The sequence below is a fragment of the Netta rufina genome (assembly GCF_964035555.1).
Source record: "Netta rufina genome assembly, chromosome: 19".
In the NCBI taxonomy this organism is placed as follows: Eukaryota; Metazoa; Chordata; class Aves; order Anseriformes; family Anatidae; genus Netta; species Netta rufina.
The window spans coordinates 148365-174580 of record NC_140143.1 but is presented as its reverse complement, the minus strand read 5'-3'; the positions used below and the strand labels follow the sequence as shown (position 1 = coordinate 174580).

General features: G+C 41.5%; 2 protein-coding genes across 3 annotated transcripts; one reads left to right on the top strand and one right to left on the bottom strand.

Annotated features, from left to right (window-relative positions):
- Positions 1-703: 703 nt before the first annotated feature.
- Positions 704-9260, bottom strand: RFNG (RFNG O-fucosylpeptide 3-beta-N-acetylglucosaminyltransferase). Of its 2 annotated transcripts, XR_014618985.1 has the most exons (9): positions 8355-9260; positions 7489-7537; positions 6866-6968; positions 6360-6513; positions 5277-5365; positions 5025-5190; positions 3581-3666; positions 2224-3359; positions 704-1200 (listed from the first exon to the last, which is right to left on the bottom strand). XR_014618985.1 is itself a non-coding variant. In XM_084298560.1 (8 exons), the coding sequence occupies exons 1-8, from the start codon at positions 8811-8813 to the stop codon at positions 3293-3295; spliced, it is 1173 nt and encodes a 390-aa protein (XP_084154686.1). In that variant the 5' UTR covers positions 8814-9260; the 3' UTR covers positions 704-3292. The 2 variants fall into 2 exon arrangements, 1 of the variants encoding a protein (XP_084154686.1); XM_084298560.1 differs by having other exon boundaries at positions 704-3359.
- A 16-nt stretch (positions 9261-9276) lies between these two features.
- Positions 9277-25086, top strand: GPS1 (G protein pathway suppressor 1). Its single transcript, XM_084298559.1, has 14 exons — positions 9277-9344; positions 11801-11893; positions 13380-13561; positions 14781-14945; positions 15141-15276; positions 15441-15518; positions 15924-15984; positions 16328-16413; positions 16841-16935; positions 18036-18141; positions 18544-18624; positions 18751-18888; positions 19051-19185; positions 19918-25086. Exons 1-14 carry the CDS (start codon positions 9312-9314, stop codon positions 19990-19992), a joined length of 1464 nt encoding a protein of 487 aa, XP_084154685.1. The 5' UTR covers positions 9277-9311; the 3' UTR covers positions 19993-25086.
- Positions 25087-26216: the final 1130 nt, after the last annotated feature.

Here is a 26216-nt window from a genome sequence, read left to right as displayed (position 1 = left end):
TTTATCAGCTGATGAAAGGACCTGCTTTGTCCACTTAAAGCTGCAGATAAAAGTTGCAGGCAGCCCTAGTCTCATAGTCAGTGCCTAGAAAACTAGCTATAATTGTATAGGACCCACTTGGTTGAGGCATATAGGATTCCTCACACAGAACCTGCATAACAATATCAATTTACTGCAGGGTACAATGGAAATATGATCTAAATCTAGTTAATAGGTCATCTGTAAGTTACTACGACCAGTTTACTTCCAGGGGTAACAAGCATGTCTCCTGATTTGTAGGATCGACATTGTGTAACAGAAGAGCAGCACAGGCAATTATACATCCAATTAGCATGTTTTGTTGATAGAAGCAGAAGTCCACTTGTAATACCCAGTTTATCCATTGCATTCTGAGTACTCTTAAGAACTGCTGTGGCATATTTAATAAATGCAGAAACAGGATGGGAAAAGTGCCTATACAGATTTACAACACTTAGTCCTTATTTCAATACTTTTACTTTACTCCACTTTCATAATTATTTGCAAGAATTCTCCTCATCCCTATATCTTCCTCTGCACACCAAATTCATCTAATTCCTGTATGCTTTTTGGTGATTTGATATCAACAGGCTGACAGGAGACAAGTTTTTCTGTATTACAGGGTTTATGGCCCATTTTTAGTGTAGACATTGAGTGAAGAAACATCACAAAACACAACTTTTGACACACTTAAATATTTAATTTCATAGAATCATTTTATCATAAGACAGTAGTTTGATTTAAAAGCTGCATCCCTGATACAACTATAGAGCCTAATGTATTGTCAAGAAGAAAAACCTTAAAAGAAGCTTGAGCACAAACTGTTCTGTATTGCCATACAAAAGAATGTGGTCTTTTTCAGCTTAATAAACACCCTACCAGCATTAGACATGAGACAGCATACTCAATTTTGGATGAGCAGTGACTACAGCGTGGAACTTTTATCACTCAGTTTTGCTGCCACCAGTATGAAGTATTGCCATTTTTGAACTGCAGTTTGCCACTTAATCACTACCCAGTCCATGCTGTCTGTGGTATCTGACAAGAGGCTGCTCCCAGTAGAAGAGGAAGAACTCCAACAGAAGAGTTCAAAAATCACTGAGGATGAAAATGCTGAGGATGAAATCTCAAGTGCTCATGAAGCTTCATAATTTTCTGCTATAGGAGGTTGAAAAGAAGAACCTAACAAATATTTTAAAAAATAAAAGAAAGTTGTTTATATAGATATCAGTAATCTCCAGAGCTATTAATAACAAAATTATTAAACCATAGGATGTCCAAGTTCTTGTTAGCAGAAGACCTAATAGAGAGGCAGAACATCCCACAACCTACTATTCCACAAGTCCTCCTCCACTGTCTGTAACAGGCTGTCAGTGTTACAGGTGTTCCTGCTGTAGAACAGCTGCTATGCTAGCTAGACTTTGATCTCCTTTCCTACAGTGCTCTTATTCCCATGCTTCACGGTCAAAGCACTGCCTTGGTAAGGATAAAGGAAAGGGGAAATTTAAGAACAAGCTGCAGGAGCAGTCAGCTCCTCAGTGAAACTAAATAAAATCATGCAGAGAGGACAGTGTATCAAGTTACTGAAAGGTTTCTTTTAAAAAAAAAAAAAAAAAAAAAAAAAGTGCAAAGAAAAGTGTATTATGGGAGGCTGATACCTCCACTAAGTTTCATACTTGAAAACACTGCAGGTATTTACCTACATTATACCACTTTTCAAATGGCGGGAAGCAAAGTAACTAGCTGAAATACACAGTATAGCTTGGCACAGCTGTTCAAAAATCTGCAACCTGCTAGATTCACTTCTAGCCATAAAATCACGGTTCTAGGCTATACAATGTCTTTCTATTTTTCTCCCCTTAATTCAGCCTCAGACTTAGCACTAAACCAGCAAGTATTTTCTAAGGAGTTTGAGTACACAGTGGTTTTGTAAAGTAATTTTTTAATGCTGTTCTTCATATCAGGTATAGATTGCACGGTCAAAGTTTGGATTAACAGAAAACTAAATATACGGAATCTCATTTCTTCCACTTTCAAAACTAAATTTACTCTATTTAAGAAACAGCAGTAGGTGATACTGCTACAGCACTGAACTTCTGATTTTGTGCAAGTGTACAGTTTCCTTTTACCAATTGCATGATCTATTTATTGAAACATCAAGACGTAGGGTAAAAGCAAACATTTATTTAAGCCTCAAAAGATTACCTTTAGAAGCTGAAGTGGGGTAAGCACAGTCACACCATTAAAGGTCCTCAAATGATATCATCAAAAACTTCCTCAGGGCATTACAGCTATCTAGCATTCCTCCTCTCTCAAAGACAGCTAAGGATACAGCACAGCTTCAAAAACAGGGTGTTTCATCAGCCAATGAGCATGCTCTAGCTCATATAACCTGCTGTGGGCAATGTAGGAGAAATGATTACTATCTAGCCTGAAAAATATTTTTTCAGTATCAAATATGAAGGGAATAGTCTTAGACCTAGCAAACCACCATCATAATCAACAACCACTGCCATTCAGTGGTAAGAGAACCAAGTCTGAAAATCACCTCCATGGGAGGTACACATGGACTGTTGGGAAGAATGTGCACTGTAAGCAACTCTTATGCAGTCCTGAGTAAGCTTACACAAGGTTTTCCTTACACAGGGTTTTCCCATGACAAAGGCTTTCACCCTTGTCTACCCTAGAAATTCCAGTATTTCTGGTGGTTACAAGCAGAGCCTGTTCCAGCCCAGAGGCAGAAATAGTATAATATTGGCAGGCTATAGAAGTTCTTAAATAATTCTGTTCCCAAGAAAGACAAGCAAAAACTTTCTCTCCTCTTGTCACCATGGGGACTGCAGTCTGCTATAGCACTTCAGCTTCAAGAGAGCTGCTCAAAGCTGGTAACAGTAGTAAGAACACTAGCGTTTTAAGTACTGCGTTTGCCTAGGATGTGTCTGAGCACAGATTCATGTGTTAGGCAGGGCTCACATGACATCAGATGAAAGCATAAAGTGACTTGTACACATACATGTATATGACCATAGCCATTGTATGAAGAGCCACTGGACCAAAGAACAAGGAACAAAAAATTTTCTTTTCTGGAACATCCCAGGCTGCAGCTGAACACACACCTTCTTGCCAGAATTACACAATCAAAGTCTTGCTTTTGTAAATAGAGTCTGTCTACCTCCTTTTTAGATATTTTTGTTTTTTGGTAGACAAAAAAAAAGTCCAAACTCCTGTTTGATGCAAAGTAGGTAGGATACACGTGTCAACAACTGGTCAAAAATTAGAACATCTTCTTAGTAGGGCACCAGATAGTGTCAGGATACAGAAGACAATGGACAGATTTAAATCTATGAAGGAAACAAAAATCAGATTGGAACTCTCCAGACCAGGAACATTTTAGCATTGAATGTGCAGCAGACTAATAGAGCAGAAAAAGCATTCCTACCCATCTTTGACAGCAACAAGAGAATGGTATGAAACAATAACCCCAATAAGTGGGGTAAATAATATTACAGATGATAAACATTGAACAGGGCAGGGAGATCTGGTTTTGGAAGTGGACACTTACCGGGTTGGATCTTGCTGAAGCCCAAACACTCCTCCCACACTCACAACATTGTGTTTGTTCTCAGGGTCTCCATAACTTAGGGTTACCTGGAAAAGCAAATAAACATTCAGAAATTGTAACACTAATGCAGAAAACCAGAGTAGAGATAGGACTATTAATGAGGTATGAAGAAAGACTCCAAAGATCCTGTCTCATCTGAGTGGATTACATTTGAAAAATGATGGTCAGTTTTGACATAAGCAATATTGGCAATGGATGGTAGCTATTTAGTGGACCGTTATTCACCTAAAGGCAAGCTGGAAGTATAAACAAAGGAGCTGAAAGTTTAGTTGTAACTCATCTTGTCCTTCAAGGCAACAGTAAGCTTTGTAAGAGCATCAATCCTGCTAATGTCTGTACCTTTGCTAAATAACATGTTCATCCTTACCAGACATTGTCTGAAGTCTAAAGTAGAAGTCTTAGAAGGAAAATAGAAATAATTGGATGTCAAATGGAGCGCAAAGGACTGCTGTACGACAAACCTAGCAACAAAGTTTAGATCTCTAGAATTCCAGTTCGGTACTGCTCTTCCATACAAGTACTGTATTAAGAAATTTGCGTGTGCAAGGTACAAGAAGACTTCAGCCTCCTGTCAAATTGCAGATCTGGATTTTGGGTTAGCTATCAGTCTCAGGGAAACAATGATCACCACCAAAAGCCCAGATTCAGCCCACAGTTAAATTCCCTGACACAAGGGATTATATCACATCCCATACATTTCCACTGCATAATAACACTACCAGGAAAAGATAAGCGAGCCTTTTGTAGGGGCAAAACCACACTTTTCTTTGTTCATGGTGGTAATCAGTAAGAGGCAGAAAAAGCTTCTTGATAGCCTTATAGCTCCATCTACTGCTTGTTAGTAAAAAGGTATCCCAGAAATTTAAAACAAAACAAAACAACAAACAAAAACAAAACAAAGAAAACCGATTTATTCTAAGAAGCACTGACTAGGTTTCTTGAGATTCAGACAAGTTATTCTTAAAAATGATCAAATAATTATGTCTTAGTTATCAAAGAGGTACTTGCTGTAACTCTGATGCTAATTTTGTAAACAGTATGAATTAAGACAGACTGTATTTGGCAAAGATACTTTCTCGCATCAAATGCTGTTTTCTTCTACACTTGCTGCTATTGTGACTCATGGAAATTCAGAGACTAAGAAATGAGGAACACCGTTATTTAGATTTAATATAGTAGAATGTGTCCCTGAAAGAGGGGACAGCTGTATGACCCAACTGGCTAGGGTGGAAGTATACTTTTTACTTAAATGAAGGAGATGGACAGGACACAGCTCTGAGCTACTCTCTGTAGACATCCTCCTTCACTGAAAAGTACTAAGTCTATTCAGTCTTTCTGATCAGACTGAGGTGTAATTATTAGAAAAGGACATGCTTAGCACTACCTGTTGCAGCACAGACTCGCCTCGCAGCCTCTGCAGATTTTCCAGATGGGAATGGAACAACGGGCTGTGCAGCAACTTTACCTCCAGCAGCCCTTCAATGATGTAGCCAATTGTGCAATCATCAGGCAGACGCACTCTTTCTGCAGTACTGATGAAGTTACCCAGGCTGTAAGAGTACAGGAAACAAGATCAAAAGCACTTTAAAGCCTACCAAACACATTTTGGTAGAACTCAGCTAGGAGCAGTGTTTACCTGGCCCAGGGACTCATCTTCAGAGCAAGACCTCTGCTGATACAGAACCCTGCTCCACCTGTGGCAAACCAGAATTTCACGCTTGTCTTCTGAAGAAGCAACAAGAAAAACATGCTAGTTACTGATAATCAGTTTTTTTCCCTTTGGCAGGGCAGGCAGGGGAATTTGAGGCTCTATTGGATGTCATATACTTCACTTGAATCAGAACAAGACTACAGACTAATCCTATTTCTTCAGGCTTCTACAAGCCTGGTTAGCTTTCTCTCAAAGTGAACTTCACCTTGGAGCTGACACCAGGTGAACCATCAAGTTCACACATCTGAGGGAGCACATGTGAAGTGAAAAACTACAGTCCCACTTCTACACAATTCCAGTTATCTCCTGCTAATTCTAGGCAAGGGTCACAGCTAACTCGGTCTTCCTAAGGAAATCAAAGATAGTTCATTGGATGCTTGGTTCCAGGGAGAGTATTTTGTTGTGCAGTCTTCCCTAAAAAGCTGCTTTATAACTGACTTTCTGGACAGTGGATTATTTACATTCAGGCCTGTTAGCGTAGAGGACCTCGTGAGAACTTGTCCTTTAACATGTATATTGCAACTGAGACACCTTTGCTTCTACTTCCTGGAAACACAGTAATCGATCAGTATTGGAAATGCCTTAAATACCGAGAGAGCCCATCTTCCATCTGAGTTTGGTTCAAGATGATGACAGTATGATACTGCTCTCAAACAAACAAACAAACAAAAAAAACAAGCCCCCAAACAAGTAACAGCCCTCCCAAACCACTAAAGCAAAAGAAAGGATCAAGGCAGGGAGGCCCTACTCACCTCGGTGTGAGGGAGATCACCAACATATGTGAGCAAAGGAAGAGAAGCAGACATCCACCCAGGAGACAACTCTATTGTACATAAGCATGTACATGTAAGATCAGATCAAAGGTCCATTTCACCCAGCACCCTGTCTCTAACAATGACCACTGCTTGCAGATTAAATCACTTGGTCTAATGGGAGATCCTATGAACTCTCATGGGTTTAAAAGCATAGGTTAGGATGACTCTCAGCCTAATTGCAAACTTTGCTTACTGATCCATCACTTTGGACATGGTCAGCTGCCTCAATGGGATGGTCCAGACTTGGTCGCCCCACATAGACATCCTGGCTGTGTGAGAAGGCAGATAAGAGACGCAGGAGTGTCCGTGGGTTCACATAGTTGTCATCGTCCACATGGCAAAACCATCTTCAAATAAAATGAAAGAATAAAATTACTGCACAGCAGTGACAAAGAAACAAGTTATAGTTTTAAAGCTGCATCCTGATCTTTCAGACTTGGAGCAGGAACTATATCCTATTATCCTGAATAACACAATTTGGAAGCTGAAAGCACCCATAGATCCTGTATCTGGAAAGAGACTGAAATAATAACCCCTGCTAGGTTTCAGATGATACTTTTTTATAAACACTGCTTCCTGCTGCACCACTTTCCCTACCATCATACTAATGTTGCCTTTGTCACAGGAGTAGAGAAAGATGCCCATGCTTCCTGTGAGCACAGAAGTAAAAGAAACAAAGTCAACCAGAACAACACCCACTTTTGCCCAGATTCTAGGAATTTATCATATTCCACAGACATCTTGCAACAGAGAGCTTGCCGCGTGTGGACAGCTGAACAGTTGGTGTTGATCATATGATCCCCTAGGGAGGGAAAAAAAAAAAAAAAAAGAAAAAAAGATCAGCCCCATCAGAAGCATTAATATTCTAAAAAAGACAAAGTGCTCATTTGGCAATAGTACAGTGTATAAAGTACATATGGTACATGCATGGGTAGTAAAATTTTAGAGAGGCATTGCTCACCATTTGTGTGTACGGCTTGAAAGTTGCCAAGTATGCAAAAATATGTTTAGATTGCACAGTATATAAACAGCGTCATGAGACTGTAAGCAAAGGAAATGCCTAGTATAACTTTGGACCACATAGACCGAAGCTAACTAACAGGAAGTAATTGGGTACAATGGTAAACCCAGAATTCAGGAAGCTCCAGGCAGCTTGTCCAGTAGGAACAGCATTTTCTCCTGTGGAAGGAGAAATTGTCTCCATTTTCTCTATCTTTACTTCCCTAATTGCTTACGTAGCATGAAATAAGGACATCTGGGGAAAGTATGACCAACATAAAACTGTTATAAATGGCAGCACAATTCTATGAGGCATAGCTTACCTGCTTTCAGGCGTAGCTCCTGATCCTCCCAGTCTGTGAATATAAATGTCTGTAGAAGACAAAAACAGGTGGGGATAAAGGTATATCCATAATTAAGGATTTCAATGCCTAATTTCTACTTTGGTCAGTTCCCAGTCAGAATCTTGAGTATTTTATCTTGTTAATTTATTACACGTTAACCATGGCAGGGGAAACCCCAGCAACTTCAGCTCTTCCCTTATTGGATAGGATTCTGCACTGCAAACCAGAAGAAACCATTTCAGTAAAGCATCCAAGATTTTGGTTTCCTTATCCCAGGGTACAGATAAGGAATTTCCAAATAACAATAGCTATCCCTTTTGGGAATATTTCTCTTCACCTCCTCTACAATTAGGAGTCATCCACAACTGTTACTCACGCTAAAAAAGAAAGAATGAAAGTCAGGGTGGAGTGTCAGATGGTAGCACTGCCTTGTCCCAGATGCTGGACAGAGCTGCATTAAAATGCTTGAATATAAGGAAATTCCTAAATAAGGGAATAAATTCTACATTGCTCTATCCAAAAATTTCAGTCATTGAACCAGCATGTCCAAAACAGTAGCTTAGACATATCAGCACTAGAGATCTCTCACTGCCATTTACTATTTTACTAAAAAAAAAAAAAAAAAAAAGCAAATTGTTTCTGCTTGGACCAGTGACCCCAGACAATACAAAAGTGGCTTAATCAACAACAAACTCTTTCAGCAATACATTCAGGTGAACTACTTAGACGAGATCGTTCTCCTCAGTCCCATGAGGAAAGATGTGCTGAACCCCAGCGAGGTGCAAAAGCGCAGCTGGCACCTGGAGAAACCTCGGCCGCAGGTCCCCCACGGCGCCTGCCCTCACCTGTCCCCTCGCCTGGGAGATCCAAGTTTGGAAAAGCAAGTCCAGGCGCGTTCTGTGATACTTCCTCGTCGTCTTCACCGCGATAAAGATGTCCTTCAGCTCCAGGCTCTCCTTGGCCGAGCCACTGGAAGGCCCGAGGCGGCCCTGCCGCGCGGGCTGCGCGGTGCCGCCGAGGCCCCCGCCCCGGCCGCCCGCCCCGGCCCCCGGGCCGCCGCCGCCGCCGCCCCGCTCCCCGCGCGAGCCCGCCCGAGCGCCGGGCACGTCGCTGCCCGCGGGCTGCGCCGCGCCGGAGCCCGCCCGCTTCGGCGGGGGCCCGCTGGGACCGGCGGCGGCGGGCGGCGGGCGGCGGCGGGGCGCCGCGGGGGGCTGTCCCCGGGGCAGCAGCAGGAGGAGGACGGCGGCGGCGGTGACGGAGAGCAGGACGCAGGCCCTGCGGAGCCCCAGCCAGGAGCTGCTCATGCTGCGGCCCCGCCGGCCCCCGCCGCGCTGCGCGGCGGCCTCATGGTCCCGCGGCCGGGCGGCAGCCCCGGGTGAGCGGCCCCCGGCCCCCTCGGGAGCCCCGCGCCCGGCCGCCCCCGCCGCCTCCCCCACGCGGCCGCGGCCGGCCCCGGCCACCGCTCGCCGGCCGCCGCCGCGCCCCGTGAGGCGGCGGGAGCCTCCCGGAGGGGAGCGGCGGGAGCCCCCTGGGCCGCGCCGCCCGCGGGAGCAGCCGCCCCGGGCCGGGGCCGGGGCCGGTTAGAGGAGTCCGCCGAGCGCGGCGGCAGCTCCTGCGCAACCCCCGCCCCTCCGCGCCGCCGCCCCGTGCGCCGGTGGGGGGGGGGGACGAGGCGGGCCGCGGCCCCTTTAAGGGCTTCACCTGTCGGATGCGGTCTGGCGGAGCCGCGCGACCCGGAAGTGGAAGCCGAGCCGGAGGTAGAGGCGGGGAGGTCAGCCGGAAGCGGCGGCCGTGAGGGGAGGATGCCGCTGCCCGTCCAGGTCTTTAACCTGCAGGTACGGCGGTGCCGCGGCCGCTGTCGGCGGCGCTCCTGCGCGGAGCCCGGCGGCTCGGCCCGGCCCGACTGCGGCCTTCCCCGGCGGCCCCGCGCCTGCGGCCCCGCCGCTGGAGGCGGGGGCCGCTCTTGGCCGTCCCTGGGCTCGCTCGTCCCTGCCGCCGGAGGTCGGCTGCGCTGCCGCCGCCGCTTACGAGGAATTGCGGCCGGGTCCTGCGTCCTCCGCCGCCCCCTCGGGTGTTTCTCGCGTCGCGGGCGCGGTCGGCAGGGACTCGGGTGGGACAGGGGCGGAGGGCCTACGGCACAGGGCTGCAACCGCAGGAGCCCTGAAGGGACTCGCTGCAGAGCTAACGTGGACCTTCCGTTGCTGCATAAGCGATCTGTTCGCAGGCGGCCTGACCTTCATCCGCTCAGCAGCCAACAGGCTGTCAGAGCGAGTGGGTGTGGGAAGTCAGGACAGGATGAGGTTTAGCACATAGCTCTGCTTGTTCATCAGCGACAGAACTGTGCTGCATTCCCCCCCACCCCTCCCCCGAATACAGCAAGAGACCTCAACGTGAGTGTCAGACCATCATTTTGTATGAGGCCATATGAGGTACCTTCCAATAGGGCCCAGAAATTCTTGGGGAGTGAGGTGTTTTTTTGTTTTTGTTTTTTTTGGGGGGGAGGGAGAAGGTGAATTGTGAGTAGCTCTTAAGTAAACCTTGTCCTTTCCTCCCACAATGAGTTAGATTGAAAGAGTCTGAGTTTGCATATCCAAGTGGGACTTCCAGCTCACTTGTGTTTTTCCTTGCCTGGGACTTTAGGACAAACGTAGAGGAGTGCAGCCTACCAGCATAGCAGGACACAAATCATTTTGTTTCACTGGTTGAAATTATTGTTAGTTTCTGTAATAGTGCAGAGTACAGATTAGGTTTTTACTATGGTAGACAAATACAGTTTAAAAAAAAAAGGCAAACTCACTGTTAGCTTTTGCGATGTAAGAAACCAAATAAGGTGGATGTAAATGGAAAAAGTAGTGGTCTCGGTACACAGCAATTGAAATGGCTTTATGCACTGTTTTCCTGAGTGCTGATCTGAGCAATCAGACTTTCATTTGCACCCTCCCTCTCTTTCCTTCCTTGAGAGAATCACAAACTAGGAAACAAATTTTTATTTACTTTATTTGCATGTGCCTCAAATTTTGGGAGAGCAAAAGCATTGAGATATGTACATGTTTGGTATGTATCAGTATGAAAAAGTAAACTCTGGATAAATGCCAGATAGTTCATTTCTTTTGAGTTAGAAAATCTGGACCTGCCCTATTCTTACATGTGGGCACATATGCACACAAATCAATCCTATATTTTTAATTTCTTAACAAGAAGCAAAACTAATAAAAACGTAGAAATAGTTTGGTGTTGGTAGTGGGGCAAGGTTGTTGGCTATGTTTTTTTCTCCAAAGATCCACCCATACAATTTTCACCAAATCAGATGTTGCTTTTGCAATTGGCACATACTCAGCATTTTATAAGAAGTTTGGCTTGGTTTTACCAAGTTTAAATCAATAATACCTAGAAGGAATGCTCAACATTCTTTTGACTTTGGGGAAGAAAGGAGTCATGAGATAACATGCACATTTTGTTTGTTTGTAGGAATGCACAGTAAATTGGTCTTAAATGGTAACATGAATGGGTATTGTAGTCACGTATTTATATTGATTTCACATACTGCTATTCCTCACATGGTTCAAAGCAGTGCAAAATACACTGGGAGAATAAAGTTCTGTTGTTTGTGCAAAAGAAGATAAATCTAACCAGTTAGACAATGGTAAGTCTAGTAGGATTGTTCAAATGATCACAGATTTTCACAGAGCAGATACATTTTTTCCCCAAGCGTCCTTTAGAAAATGTGTAAATGCCCTCCTGCATTCTGTTCTTTACATTTCTCAATACTTCAGAATAAGTTTAAGTTGTCTTTTTTTTATTTTCTTTTTTCTTCATAATTTTGCTTTTAAGCATTAAACTAGCTTTGAAAGCATCTGATGAGTTTTATGGGTACTTTTTGACTGTTTGGGAGGTACTTTTTGACTGTTTGGGAGTTTCATGAGCTGAGTATTAATGCCTGTTCTTCCTCAAGGAAGAGAAATGGAATGTCATTTGGAATTTAGCATCCATGTCCGAGATGCTTTGTCAAATCAGATTTATTGACTTCTTTACTTTCTTGTTTGATAATCCACCAAACCAAGTAAAATGGTCTGTGCGAATGGTGAGTGTTACTGCAGCTTGTTTAGGCAAAGCTTCATATGGAACAATGATATTGCTAGAGGAAAAATCCTAAACCTGGCTAAAAGCTGAGAGGTGTGTTTTCACTATTAAAATTTGGTGTGTATTTTAGCAAGTCCTTAATAGGTTGAGTCACGTAGTTCTTTCCTGCTCAAATGTAATAGGCTACATTTACCACATTTTGCTATTCTAGGGTGCAGTGGAGCCCATGCAGATTGATGTAGATCCGCAAGAAGATCAGCAAAATGCACCTGATATCAACTATGTGGTGGAAAACCCCACTCTGGTATGTGCTGGTTGAGGGCAGAAGGACTACGTTTCTATTACATAGCCTCTTCTTTCAGGTTTCTGAAAACTTCCTCATTTTATCCCTTGTTAAATTGTTATTTAAATGTTAATAGATTCTCTTCTAAGCACGGTGGCATAAGAATACCACTGGCCTCTTTTGTAACTCCTTGCATTTGCTATCCTCTACTTCATCTTCTGAGATGAAGGAGGAATTGCTGTTTTGTGGTATGCCATGTGTTGCCTGTTTGTCACCTTTTCCATTATGAAATAGTTTAGTACATGTCTTCTTACAGAGACATCATTCTCTTTTTTTTTTTTTTCTTGTCTTGTTCCTTGAGGAGCTAAGGTCAGGTGCCTTAAGTATGTAATTTGGATAGTATTATTTCCTTGTGTTTTGATCCTTTGAAGACTGCCTAAGGCTCTGAGAGCCTTTATGTTATGAAAGGCTGCAGTTGCTTATATCAATTTCTTCAATTTTTAATTAAGGGTTTGAGTTTTTGGCCAATCTCTACATATCAGCTCTATAACAGTGGGAGATGGGTGTGGTAGTTTTTTTTTTTCCTTGCTTTGTTCAGTAATAAGGCCTGATACCGTGTTTGATTTTGTAGCATTTGCTGTGCAAACCTCATGAAGTTCAGCAAGTCCAAGTGCAAGGTCCTGCTTCTGGGCTGGGGCAATCCCAAGCACAGATAAAGACTGGGCAGAGAATGGACTGAGAGCAGCCCTGATGAGAAGGACCTGGGGGTGTTAGTTGATGAGAAGCGCAACATGAGCCAGCAAGGTGCGCTTGCAATCCAGAAAGCCTATATTCTAAAATATATTCTAAAGCATATTCTGGGCTGCATTGAAAGAGGTGTGGACAGAAGGTCGAGGGAGGTGATTCTCTGCTATTCATGAGACCCCACCTGTGTTCAGCTCTGTGGCCTCCAGCACAAGAAGGATATGGAAGTCCGTGGGAGTCCAGAGGGGGGCCACAAAGATGATCAAGGGGCTAGAGCACCTCTCTTACGAGGACAGGCTGAGGGAGTTGGGGTTTTTCAGATTCTTTCTCAAGAGTATAAGATCCTAATAGTTCTCAAATGTAATATTTTCAAAAATAAGCAAATTGTCATTTGGAAACTATTCTGCAAGGGAGAACTATGTCTGCAATGGGTGTCTGGTTTTGCAAACTTCAGTTCAAATGATGAAATTTTGGCAAAATTATAAACAAGTGATACAAGTGATACTTAAAGTGGATTATATGAGCACCCTTAATGGATAGCAGCGCTACAGGAAAAAATAGTCATTTCCTCAGAAATCTGCAGTATATTATATTTACTTACATTTGAAGAAAGGAAAAATAGAATAATCTTACCTTTTTATTTGTCTTGGCCATGTTGCTCTCCATGTAGGGATCAGGACTGCAGGAAAACTTGTGCAAGTCACAGTGCACTATCTTGATTTAGTGTTGCCATCTTTTCTTTCTAAGACTGTTGTTTTTGCAGGATTTGGAGCAGTATGCATCCAGTTACAGTGGTCTGATGCGAATCGAGCGGCTGCAATTTATTGCTGATCACTGCCCACAGCTGCGGGTTGAAGCTCTCAAGATGGCACTGTCATTTGTCCAGAGAACTTTCAATGTTGACGTGTATGAAGAAATCCACAGAAAGTTGTCTGAGGCCACCAGGTACTAAAAGATTACAGGAAACCTGGGGAGCATTTTGACTGAATTAAGACACATGCCCTACAGTGGGGAACTTTGCACGTGTAATAGTAGAATGTTCCTTATGCAAGCTATCTTCACCCATAGAACATGATAGCAAAACAGCGTGTGTGTGTATGTGTTCAGGCCTAAGGTGCAATCCTTTTTAAAAATATTAAACACAAAAGACTTCTTATCTGATTCTGAAGTCTTAGTGTTTTAAAGGGCTACAGGTAGACATTGAGAGGAGTTTAGTCCTTGCAGCTACTTCAGATGTTAAAGAACCTACTTGTCTTTCCTTAGGTAAGTTATGGAGTTGAAGCTTCTACATTCCCTTATGTTCATAGATTAAAACCTTATCTAAATGTTTGCCATGTTTTTCTTCTAACAACAGGTTGGCTGTGGAAGGTAGCTTTTAATACTTCACTTAACCATCCACACTTCCTGTCTTTGTATTATTTTTCTTGCTGTGCGTATTTGCTGATTTCTTGTCTGTTTTGATCTGGGAGTCTTTATCATGGTAGTATGTTCATAGAGTTCTTATATGTGACGGGGACTGTTGGTAGAAAAAACGAATGGGTTTTTCTCTTTAAAATCTTGGAAAGAGAATTCTGTGCAAGTAGAAATGTTGATATGATCTTGATGGAATTATATTGTCCTCTGGGATTAGCTTGTATTTCACTTGTGTTCCATTGTAGATACCATTCAACTTATTTAAAATGAGGTATCTGTACAGTCTAGCTTTGCTATCAAGCCATTGTGATATAGCTGGGGAGAGAATTCACCAACACCTGCACACCGTGTCCCATATAGAGATGTCTGATTGGCTACAGTGACTTTTTAGAATATTTAAATACGTTGGTAAAATTTATTAATTTGTTGCAGCACTGTTACTAATTTTCTGTCAGTTGATTTATAGAAGAGATTATTTCTTTGAAATTAGTGATAAATTCCTTGTTAATTAATAAAATGCCTGCAAAAGCTCATTTTGAGAAGAATTTGTGAAACACCTGTGACGCTAATATTGCTATTTTCACTGCAAATCTTATCATTTTCTCCCCACCCTGCCTGTTTTCTCTCTCTCTTTTTTTTTTTTTTTTTTGTATATGTAGTGGTAGTGTTTTTAGGGAAACAGTGCCAGGTACTTAGCAGACATCTGTCTTGAAAAGCTTGCAGTATAATAACCCAGAGCAAACTCTTTCAGAGAACTGCAGAATACACCTGATGCTGTCCCTGATAGTGGAATCGAACCCCCTCCTCTTGACACAGCTTGGGTTGAAGCTACACGCAAAAAAGCTCTTCTTAAACTGGAGAAACTCGACACAGATCTGAAAAATTACAAAGGGAACTCCATCAAGGAGAGTATCAGGTGAGATGCAGAAGACTCTGTTGGAGCAAGGAAGAGCATTTTGCTCCTCCAGGCACCTAACACAGGATGTCAACTGCATTCAGTGCTTTAGGTCAGTGTACTAAGTTACTTGTTTGGTACAAACTGACTCTGTTCCATTTTTTTCCCTGCACTTTGAGAACACAGTTCATTAGTATTGTAATTCCTGTGCTCCAGGAGAGGCCATGATGACTTAGGTGATCATTACCTTGACTGTGGGGACCTCAGCAACGCTCTCAAGTGTTACTCACGAGCCCGTGATTACTGCACCAGTGCTAAACATGTTATCAACATGTGTCTCAATGTCATCAAGGTAGGAAGGCCTTGCAGGGACTGGTACTTGGTGTCTTTCTGACATTTGCTCTGAAGTCTACCTGTAATTTGCTCTGGGTACAGCTCTTGTGTCTACAATTATATTGTTTGTTGAAGTAACACCATTTATTCATGGCTCTCTACACTGTTCATGGCTCTCTGCAGGTTAGTGTCTACCTCCAGAATTGGTCTCATGTTCTGAGCTATGTAAGCAAGGCTGAGTCTACACCAGAAATTGCAGAAGTAAGGCCCTGTTTTTTTTTTTTTTTAATATGCGTGAATTTTCCTTTTGTTTTCTGTCTCTAAAATTTGTATAACAATTTCTTCCTTTCCTCTTTTATGAATTGCTTCCTCTAAGACTCCCTTCATCTTATAGTCTATTTTTCCTCTAGTCCAGCCACTCTCTGACTCCATTTGAGGTTCATTGTTGCCTATCTCCCATGATTTGCATGTCAGAAATCTGACTTATGGTAAAACTGAGAGACTTCCCATCCTCAGTTCTTTCCATAATTCCCAAGACAGATAAGGTGACGTTATTTTGTTGTTGATATTTGCAAATTAATGATTAGGATGAAATATCCCAAGGACAGTTGTAAACAAAATGATTTTCATACTGTTTGCTCACTACTGCTTTTTCTCATCCTTTAGCAAAGAGGAGAGAGAGACAGCCAGACACAAGCAATTCTCACCAAACTGAAATGTGCAGCAGGTGAGTGGATCCTTCATCTTCTTGTATTTTGCATACCTGGTTTTATGCCTCTTAGGTATCCATAGGGCTCTTTGACAGTAGAATGTGCTTGATTATTTTTTTTCCCCTCTTGGATTTGACAAACTTTGTATTTTCTCACCTGAAATACGAAATTTAATAAAGCTGATGAGACAGAACTCTCATCAATATAGCTTAAAGGATGCCCATACTGTCCAAGAGTCATGCTTCACTTCAGTAGTGAAGGCACTAGCAACTGTGTGGGAGCCTGTTCTACTCCCTAGGTTTTACAACTTCTAATTTGCATGCAACATAACATAAAGGACTTGCTTTTTCTGTTTCCTAGGCTTGGCTGAATTAGCTGCTCGGAAGTACAAACAGGCAGCAAAGTGCTTCTTGTTGGCATCATTTGATCATTGTGATTTCCCTGAGGTGAGGACCAAGAGGGAGCTGTATGCAGGGCTTGTGGGGGACATAATTCTTCTAAGTATTAGTTTGTAAAACTCAGATGCTGTAGTTATCCTCACAGCACTACTGTGTGGTTTGTTACTGTGAATCATGTTTTACAAAAATAAATCTCTGTTCTTGTGTTCTCTAAATGATTTACTTTAGATCACATAACTGTTCTGTGAGATTTGTGTACCTGTGCAGCAAAGTTACTCTTAGCAGCAGACAGTCACTCCTCATACTCTGGGTGAACACCTGAGAGCATGCTGAGTGGTTCTGCTGCATTTGACAAAGACTAATCTCCTCACTTGGTGAGGGAAATGCCTGGAGTAGAATACTTAATTCCAGCCTTCTGCCATTTCATTAGTCAATGATAGCGTCCCCATTCAGAGTGTGCTCTCTCTTTTGCTAGCTGTTATCTCCTAGCAATGTGGCTGTGTATGGTGGTCTGTGTGCCCTCGCTACCTTCGACCGTCAGGAACTGCAACGAAACGTTATCTCCAGCAGGTAACTGATGCCTTGTGAGGAGTTTGTATGCTACTGTACATCTTTTGGGAAATGGCACTTTGGTTGAGAATGGATTCTGATAGGAGTAGTAGCTTTCTCATACAGGAAAGAAAGAATCACTGAGCCTTGGTTTTGCTTTAGCATTAGGTGAGATTTCACTATCAAAACACAGTGGTTAATCACAGATGAAGTTTTTGTGGTATAAAAGAAGTTTCCAACCCAGGTTAAATCTAACAACTGTGTAACCCTATTTTCAATTTCTATCAGTGACCCACATCAGATACTCGGTCAGAGTGACAGAGCTCTATAGAAGGCAGCTGTAAGATAATTTGACTTTGTGTTATGACTTGTAGTGTATGTTAATTGTATTACTAACAGTTATTAAATTGTATTATAACTTACGATGTAGTCTAACTGTGACAGATGCAAGGTTAAGAGAATTACAGGCTTTGGGAAAAAATAGTCTTTTAATTTGTGATGCACAAATAGCCATGATACTGAATTCCTGATAGCTACAGCTATGGAAGCGCTAATTTTAATGTGATATGGAAAAGGGGTTATTAGCCTGACTTTTTTTTATTGTCTGATTCATTGGTTAAGGTCACAGTGTTCAAAAATTTGGGATGGAGAATTGGGAGACCACTGAGAAACAAAGTATCTTGAAGGTCTCCCACACGTAGTTATGGTGTATTAGTGAAGGCTGTGTTTTGAAAAGGATCACAAAATTGGCTAGCACAGAGTACAGTACACACATGGGTGTACAGGTGTTGCTTATGTTTTCTGGTTATATATTTTGATTCTGACCTAGTTCTTCCTATTCCAGTGTTTTTTCTTGCTTTATGTGAACAAACACTTTTACTACTTTGTTTGCCAAAAGTCTTTTGATTCCCTTTACCAGAGCTCTGATGCTATGATGCATCTTTCTGTCTTCCAGGCTCCCAGCCCTGCTTGAAAATGGGCTCTCTGGTCTGTTAGGGAGTAAATTCTTGGAATTTCCAGATGACAATGGGTTTTTGTAAACCTGCAGTTTGGAATGATGAGCTTGTGGGGTGTTTAAGTGGTGGGTTTCAAGGTCTGATCACTTCCATGTTTATCTGTAGTTCCTTCAAATTGTTTTTGGAGCTGGAGCCACAGGTTCGTGACATCATCTTCAAGTTTTATGAATCTAAATATGCTTCATGCCTGAAGATGCTGGATGAGATGAAGGTGAGTTACAGGGGAGCTGTGTAGGAACAAACCCTAGGAGTTTCCTTCCCCTAGCCTTTTGTGAGAAGCGGTGACTATTAAGAGTAGCTGAGTGTTCCCTGTTTGCTTCTTCTGTGGTGTCTCCTACCTCTTGACATGATAAAAATTAGGACTAGTTTAGGAGCAGAGAGTGAGGAGAAACTTTGTGTGTTTATACACACACACACACACACACACACACACACATATATATATATGTAAAATATATTGTGAGTTTTATTCATTCTTGTTTTATAGTGTTGTCTTGCAGTAGTGGATATTAATATTCTTAAGGCTTAAGTATACGCATCTATATTTTAAAGAACATAGAAATAATATATCTTTCCACGCTGCCTCTCAGCTTCTGATATATTTTTTGCACAGGACAACCTGCTGCTGGATATGTACCTTGCGCCTCATGTCAGGACACTTTATACTCAAATTCGAAATCGTGCCCTTATTCAGGTAATTGTTCCTTTAATCCTGAGAGGTAGATGAACAGTGAGATAGGCTATCTCTTTGTAGTTGCTTTTCCCATTGTGTTTCGGAGGATGGGAAACCCTTGTCAACTGAATATTTTCTTGTTCCTAGTACTTCAGCCCCTATGTGTCGGCAGATATGCACAAGATGGCTACTGCTTTTAATACAACGGTGGCTGCTCTGGAAGATGAACTTACTCAGCTGATCCTGGAGGGACTGATCAATGCCAGAATAGACTCTCACAGTAAGGTGAGTGTGTCTGAGCCACAGATTATGGACTGAATAGCTGTACTAAGGTTTAAAACTCAGATTCTACAGTACCCCAGCTTTGTTCCCTTGGGCAGAAGGGGCTTTTTGCCCCTGTGAAACCGTGTCATAGCTCGTGCTTAGAGTTTTCTGTACTGGTTACAGATTCTTTATGCTCGGGATGTTGACCAGCGCAGCACAACTTTTGAGAAGTCTTTACTAATGGGCAAAGAGTTTCAGCGACGTGCCAAAGCTATGATCCTGCGAGCTGCAGTCCTGCGCAACCAGATACATGTCAAGGTATGGGCTAATTAAATGTGGACTTAAAGGCAGAATTATGACTTTTTTCTCCCCAGAAACAGTGTAAGTTGGTGATTTGAAGATTGTGGACAAGAATGGATATACTGTCATCATGAATGGACAAATTTTCTTATGATATCAAATACAAAATACAGAAGAAACAAGAGTTTCTAGTCAGTACACAGAATTTCTTGTATAATGCAAAATGTCCTTTGAAGTTAATACGCTCAAGTTGATGCTCACTAATTCATTCTGTCTAATTCTTGACACAGATCTTTTATCTTACCAAAACAAAGAAACTTGAAGCAACTTTTTAGTAGAGAAAATAAGAAATGCATGAGCTGTTTGGAGTATTCCTTCAAGGATCCAAAAGAATGCCCGTAGGGAGGATAGGCCATCTGCCACAGAATGTGTTAAATTCGGTAGCATATTCATCTCTGTGATAACTAAGTGTCAGATACAGCTTCTGCATCCAAAGGTACTTTGTACTTGGTAAACAAAGAGTGTTTTAAAACTTCTGGTTTGACCTGTATAGGAACAGTTCTTGTGAACTTTAACTGTAGAAATTGTAAACACAAAGCTTTTTCAAATCCATCATTATTTATGAGCTGGGGGTATGCTCTCCTTCTGCGTTTATCCTGCTTTGCTTCACCTGTGGTTTGTTTGGTCTCTTTGGAAGCACTATGCAGGATATTTACACATCACTAACTAGGATTTTTTTTGTTGTTGCAGTCTCCTCCAAGAGAAGGTAGCCAAGGGGAGCTTACTCCAGCTAACAGCCAGTCCAGAATGAGCACCAACATGTGAAAAACTTCATTCACTACCAAAAGAAATGGTCCCTCTGGGACTCTGTCTAGTGTCTCACCCACAAACTGCTGAGCTTTACAACTGTCTCTGTCTCCCTCACTTTTTGCGTGGATTGAGAGGGTCAGGCTGATGGTAGATAATACGAATATTCCAGTAACTTGAATTCTCCTTAAAAAAGAAATTTCTAAAAACAGGATCCCTGCAATGGGTTTTCATTTCACTTTTATTAGGACTATCCCTCCATTCTCCTTCATCCACCATGAAGAGTTGGCACATTATTTGTACAGATGCTGATTTTTTTTCCCAGCTGCTATTAGTTTTTTTGTTTGTTTCAGAGCTTCAAAAAGAAGTAGTGTTAAGTTGAATAGACAGGAGTGATCTAAGATGAATTTCACTGGCCTGAAAGTATCGCCTTGATTCTGATCAATGCTGTGCTTTCTGTTTATTTTCAAGTGCATTGCTTTCAATTATGGAACTGGAGTTCTGATAGGAGAGGCAATTCTTTTGCGAAACTCTTAATGGTATTTTACCTACACCTTAAAACATGACACCACTTCCATGCATTCAGTCACAAGCCTTTATTTTAGGGTGTTATGTTTACCTAGATCCATGTTCTTTTCCTTTGGTCTCTGTTTTCAAGACCTGTTTCCTGATGTGTTTCCACTTGCATGTGACCTGTTCTTGGGGTCCAGTGTTATCATAGCAGTAAATCTCTTCCTTAAGCAAATACTACTGCTGCTTGTCTAGTCTCACTGGCACAGTGCATGATGGTTTCCCAACATGTTCAGCAGTTACTTCTGGCAGCATGGATAGATGCCATAAAACACCATGCAATTCCTGGAGCAGAGCTGAAAACAGGCAATCTGGGTGCCTGCTCTCCAGGTGCATTTATTCTGCTTTTCCTTTTATTAAGGGATTAAAAGTGGCAGCCCAGGTGTGTACGTGTTTTTTGTTAATGAAAGAAGACATGCACTGAATTTTCTGAAGTCACTGAAGCCTTGCATTCATCTAATCCATAAGGCAAGCTAAGAATTTTGATCCAGCCCTGACTTGTCTGGCAACTGACTACAGATGTTATTGTTAATACTTTTTTTTTTAAATATGTTGTTACACCTAGTGCATTAAACAGCAGGATCAAAAAGCTTATAAGTGTTTGGAGTTCTGTATTAAAGTCGGTTTCTAGATATCATGATCAAGCTATTGATTTTTTGCCAAGCTTGCTGATGTTTTGTGGGCTGCTATATTTTGCCTTCTGGTCTGTTTGGAGCTGTAGTTTGGATGAACTGTGAAGAAAGTGGGATTTGAAGGGAATTCCTGGTTTGCATGTAACAGTGCTCTTTCCGTCTGGCTTTCTATGCTTTTGATAGGTGCTGAAAATGGAAGCAGCAGTAGTTCCTGTGAGGTCTTTGGGTAAACAAGTTTGGCATGGAAAAATACTTCTCTTTTAGAGGAGCAAAAGGATGGACCTCATTAATTAAGAACTTTGAGTCCAGCATCACTGATCACCAGCTTTGAGAGAAAGGCAGGTTGACTACTCAAGTAAATTGCTGTGCAGTGTTGCAGAAATACTAGGAAAGTCATTTTAATGCCTTCTCATGCTGAAGGGAAGCCATTTAGATCTATCTATTCCTAAAATGGACCAGTGATACCATTTTTAAGGAAAAGATCTTACGCCCTTCTCTGGAAAAGATGGTTTTGCAACCCAATTAAGTGCATCATGTCAGCCAGCTATCTTTTCTTATATGCATCTCCTGTTCTCTTGATTTTATTAGGCTACTTTCATTCCATCCTGTAGGCTTTCTACTGAAGGAATCCTCAATTGTAAATAGAAGTCTTCTGCCTCTTCAGCATGCTGTCTTGAGAATCTCCATTCTTTCAGCCGATAACATCTGTCCACTCTTGGGAAATGGCTGGAAGTAAGTGTCCTTTAGCAGTCAGCATTAAGCCCACTAAGTTGCAAAAGCAGTTTCTGACTTACTGTGGCCCAAAGCAGTTCCAAAGCTAAAGCAGAGACTATTAGTTTCTTCTCTCCAGACAAAAATGCTTACAACTTCTTTTGGACAGATAGAGCATTTTTCTCTTCTTGGTTAGCCCATTGGCACGGTTCAAGTTCAGTATATGCTTTGGTACGGAATTGTTGGCTTGTAATTCTTCAACTTGTGAAAGAAACTGTTGCTGCTCTAGAATCTTGTAGATTTGATTCAGGTTCGTCTAGCTATATTTTTTCCAGACTTTGCTTAACTCCTGCTTCAGTTCGAACCAACATGCCAGTCCAAAAATCAGGAAATACAACACAGCACAGATGTAGTTCTGTATAACTTGTATTCATACACTATTTCCACCGCTGAAAGATTTTTATCTTAAATTTCTAAGAGGGAAAAAGTAATATATGAGAAAATGACTGACATCATGAATCTTCAGTGATTCCCTGTGACCACTGAGCTAATTCAGGGAATAAAGATTTATGGTTTCTGTAGCATGTTGCTATGTCCAGGATGTGTTCAGTGATACTTCATTTAAGTGGACTTCATGAATGTGTGCAGCAGCTTTTGTTGATAAGGAAGGAGATACCAATGGTAGCCCATATTTGATGGTGTCCTCATGCGGAGTAAATTTTTTTTTTTTTTTAACCTGACCTGGTTAGGGATTAATGAAAAACTGAAGTGTTTTTTTTTTTTTTTGCAAAGGCAGTTATTTTTCAATTAGCAAAACTAATTTGAGTATTAATGCAGAAACTGTTGCTGTAAGCTGTAAGAGTGTTTGAGCAGCTGGGGATGCTTGATCATTATCTGGCCAGAACCTAACACAGTGGTCTATATTGGTAAGGTTTGTAGAGGGAAGTCTGTGGGGAGAGATTATTTTAGAATTTAGAGCATGGCTGTATGTACCATTCTGATCCATAAGCTGCTGTCATTTGAGAGATTTCAGTGGGTGAGGGAGAAAAGGAGTTCTGTTTCTGTTCCCTGCCATGAACATATGATATGTATACTGATTTCCAGGAGTCTATTGTAACCTTGTCAGCATTATTTTCCTAGCTGAGTTGAAATTTCAGCATTGTTCCATCTTCTGGATGGTTCCCAAAACTGCTGACAAATAATGTATTATTTCTAATGGAAGCAATGTAGTATAAGAGAAGCAAATAAGGAACCTTTAATAACAACAAAAACACTTCTGATAAAGACCCATTGTGGAAAATTTAGAAAGTGGTGTTCAAGTATTTATTTTTTTGTAAAGACTGAAGTCTCAACCAACTTAATCGAACAGAGAACCTCTTTGAGGTTCTTATGTCATGTCTTTCATTACATTCTACCTGAAGGAGGGAATGGGAAGGCAGTGTGTTCTACATGATTAAGTATTTTGGTTTGCCATTCTCTTATGAGAGCTGAGGGTAATACAACTAAATTTCCTTTTTCAGTAGCCATTAACTGTGAAAGTGCAGTATGGTGAAAAACACATTGGTACGGGACTGAACAGTATCTGTCTGCTCTTAAAGAGTAGAGATAAAGTATTCTCTGTGTTGTAAGTGAATTTTGTACTTCAACTGATACTAGTTTGGCTTCTGTGTTCTTATTGATCTATGAATTCAATTCAAGGTTTCATAGAACCTGATAGAACAGCCCTGCTTTAGATTATCTTACAGGTTAACTTGATCAGCCTAAATTAATTAGATAGGAACAGAAACTTGCTAGTATGATATATCAACCTCTCAGAGAAATGTATGACATTCAGTGGTTAAAAGTTTGGTAAACTCATAATGCAACTAAGACAGTTTCTTGAGAGCAAACAAATGATTCAGCCTTGGGATTTTAGTAGGCATTAAAAGATGCTCAAGATAACTTTATTAGCAAGAGATAGCCTAACTCAAACAAAAATTTAAGTAGCAAGATCTGAAAATCTGTCTTACGTGGGAGATTGGATTTGGTAATTGTGTTGCCCTTCATCTCACAGAGGTTTTCTAATACTTATGAACACATAGCTTTGACTAGTATATACTACCTTCCTGCAGTTTACATAACTGAAGTCTGTGTGTACATAAAGTTTGTGTTGTGTAAATACAGGCTGAAATCTGGGATTTATTAATTTAATTATCTGAAATGTCATAAACTGGCTGCCAAATAAAGGCAGTTAGTTTTCTTTATGTCAGATGAACTACTACTGCTTTTTCTTACATGCATCTGAAGATAGATTTACATACAGAAATCCAGTCTCCTAGAAGTCCAAAGATCAAGGCTCACTTCACCAGCATTCTACATTGCAGAACACTGCCTCCCTCTACTTCCATTAATGTTAAGTAGTGTATTTCTTCTTGAAGGTTTTTGAAACATAAACAAAATAGGACATAATCTTGCTGAGTTTGCATGCTGCAATTTTTTTATTAGAGATAAGTCAGGTAGCTAGTGTACTGCCTGGCCTGAAAGTAATCCCTAGTTAATGTAGGTGCAGGTGTGCCCAGCATAAATGGCAAATGGTTCTGCTTTGTATATGTTGTAATGGTGCCTCCTGACTTGCAAGCATTGGTTGTGTCCTGGGTCTGTCCCCTCCCAGCTCTTGCTGCAAGAAATTGATACACTGGTCATTGTTAACTCATTGATTGCAATCTATTAATTATGATGTTCTGTAATGTCTGTTGAAAGTTCAGGTTGCATCTCTTTTTTTCATTACTGTAGTGACTTGTAGTTAGATGCACACTGGGAATTTTGTGTTGCAGGGCTTGACTGAACACTATTGCAGTCCCATGTTAGGAGCACTTCAGTCTTCTGCCATACAGTGGGCCAGGAGACAAAAATGTGTATGTCTCTTGCCATTGCTTATTGTTAAGAGGAGATGGGGACAAATACGCCTTAAATACTAATTCTGTACAGACGTGTCTATTTAAGACTCAACTATAATGCCCTTCCTGAATTCGGGAGCCCGAAGCCAGCTTGGTCTTTTCACACTGGTGATTTGGTGATGAGACTGTGTACTCAGGAGACAGGATCTAAAATCAAACTGTCTGGTTAGTTATATAACCCAGATCACTCACATTAGCACCAGTCCACTACTGTTTTACAATAGTGAATGTTTCTCATGCAAAAGCCTTTTCTGACTTCGTAAATTTTCTCTGGCATAGTGAATGGGAGAATGCTTGATTTTCCTGATATTGGGGGGGGGACGGGACGGGACTGCAAAAAGCGGGAAGGGTCTAAGTGAGCAGTTTTAAATGCTACAATTATGAACATTTAGCTTTTTATTAAAGAGGGGCTGTTCTGAACTATGTTCAGAACACTGTACAAGTGTGTATCTGTGCAAGGGAAGGAGTGGAGTACTTCCATGGGAGATAGGTGGCATGGTTTCAAATTTCCATTTTTAAATAAGGCAGAGGGGCATTATTTTTAAATTTGGTACTCCCGCACTAATCACGGGCTCTTTGGTAAATACTACACACTTTCCCTCTCCTGGGTTTCTGTGCTAGTTCCTGTTCACAAGGTAAAGTAGAAAGAATAACACCTTCCAGGTTAGTGTCTAAACTTGAATTAAATACAAGGGTAGTCAGAAATTACGAAAGCTGCTGAAAGACTTGGTTAGCAAATTGAGTAAGGCTGGGCAGATGGTATTCCGAGAACACCATGGAAAATATTTTGTTATAATAAAGAACAAATGAAATGGGAAGACTCATGAGGAGAGTTTGAACTACTTATATTGTCACAATCTATAGAATGCCACAACTGTTAGGCAGCATTTAATTCAGCTTCCAAATGGATATGAAGTTCTTAACTCTTGTGATCTCTCTAGAGGACTTGAAGTGGGAATGAATGTCAAGAACTAGATAAAAGATTGTTAAATGTAGCCAGATGTGAAGCTAAAGATATGCATAATCAGCTGATAGGTAATGTGCCTAAAGAAATTGTATGGAAAATTTGAACACAGACTAGGAAAGCACAAGGGTGAGTGTTAATGAGGGTAGGCCAAGGCCTCTGCTTCACATACACTGCTCTGCTTAGTGAGCTGGAAATCTTGTGAGCTCTCTTGTTAGTAGTATGACTAAGACCAGTTCCGCACAGTTTAAGTAAGTCTACAGTTCCTAGCAGTTTGGTCTCTTTAGCGTACTGTTCTAGTCCATGTATGAACTCATGACTCTATGACATAGCTTGTAATGCAGGCTAGGAAATATAAGCTAGTGATGAGACCTCGAAATCCTGCCTGAGCTCAAGGTGGGGGAGGGGGTGGGCGTGTGCACACGCATG

What these genes read in the sequence shown, in the direction of transcription:
- RFNG (XM_084298560.1), bottom strand. Translation starts at nt 8,813, where the DNA reads ATGAGCAGCTCCTGGCTGGGGCTCCGCAGGGCCTGCGTCCTGCTCTCC. An exon ending in GCGAGTCTGTGCTGCAACAG is followed by an intron (nt 3,667 to 5,024) that starts GTAGTGCTAAGC and finishes TTGCTTTTCCAG; the next exon opens with GTAACCCTAAGTTATGGAGA. An exon ending in CTTCAGCAAGATCCAACCCG is followed by an intron (nt 3,360 to 3,580) that starts GTAAGTGTCCAC and finishes TTTCCTTCATAG; the next exon opens with ATTTAAATCTGTCCATTGTC.
- GPS1 (XM_084298559.1), top strand. Translation starts at nt 9,312, where the DNA reads ATGCCGCTGCCCGTCCAGGTCTTTAACCTGCAG. An exon ending in TGTGTCTCAATGTCATCAAG is followed by an intron (nt 15,277 to 15,440) that starts GTAGGAAGGCCT and finishes GGCTCTCTGCAG; the next exon opens with GTTAGTGTCTACCTCCAGAA. An exon ending in GAAATCGTGCCCTTATTCAG is followed by an intron (nt 18,625 to 18,750) that starts GTAATTGTTCCT and finishes TCTTGTTCCTAG; the next exon opens with TACTTCAGCCCCTATGTGTC.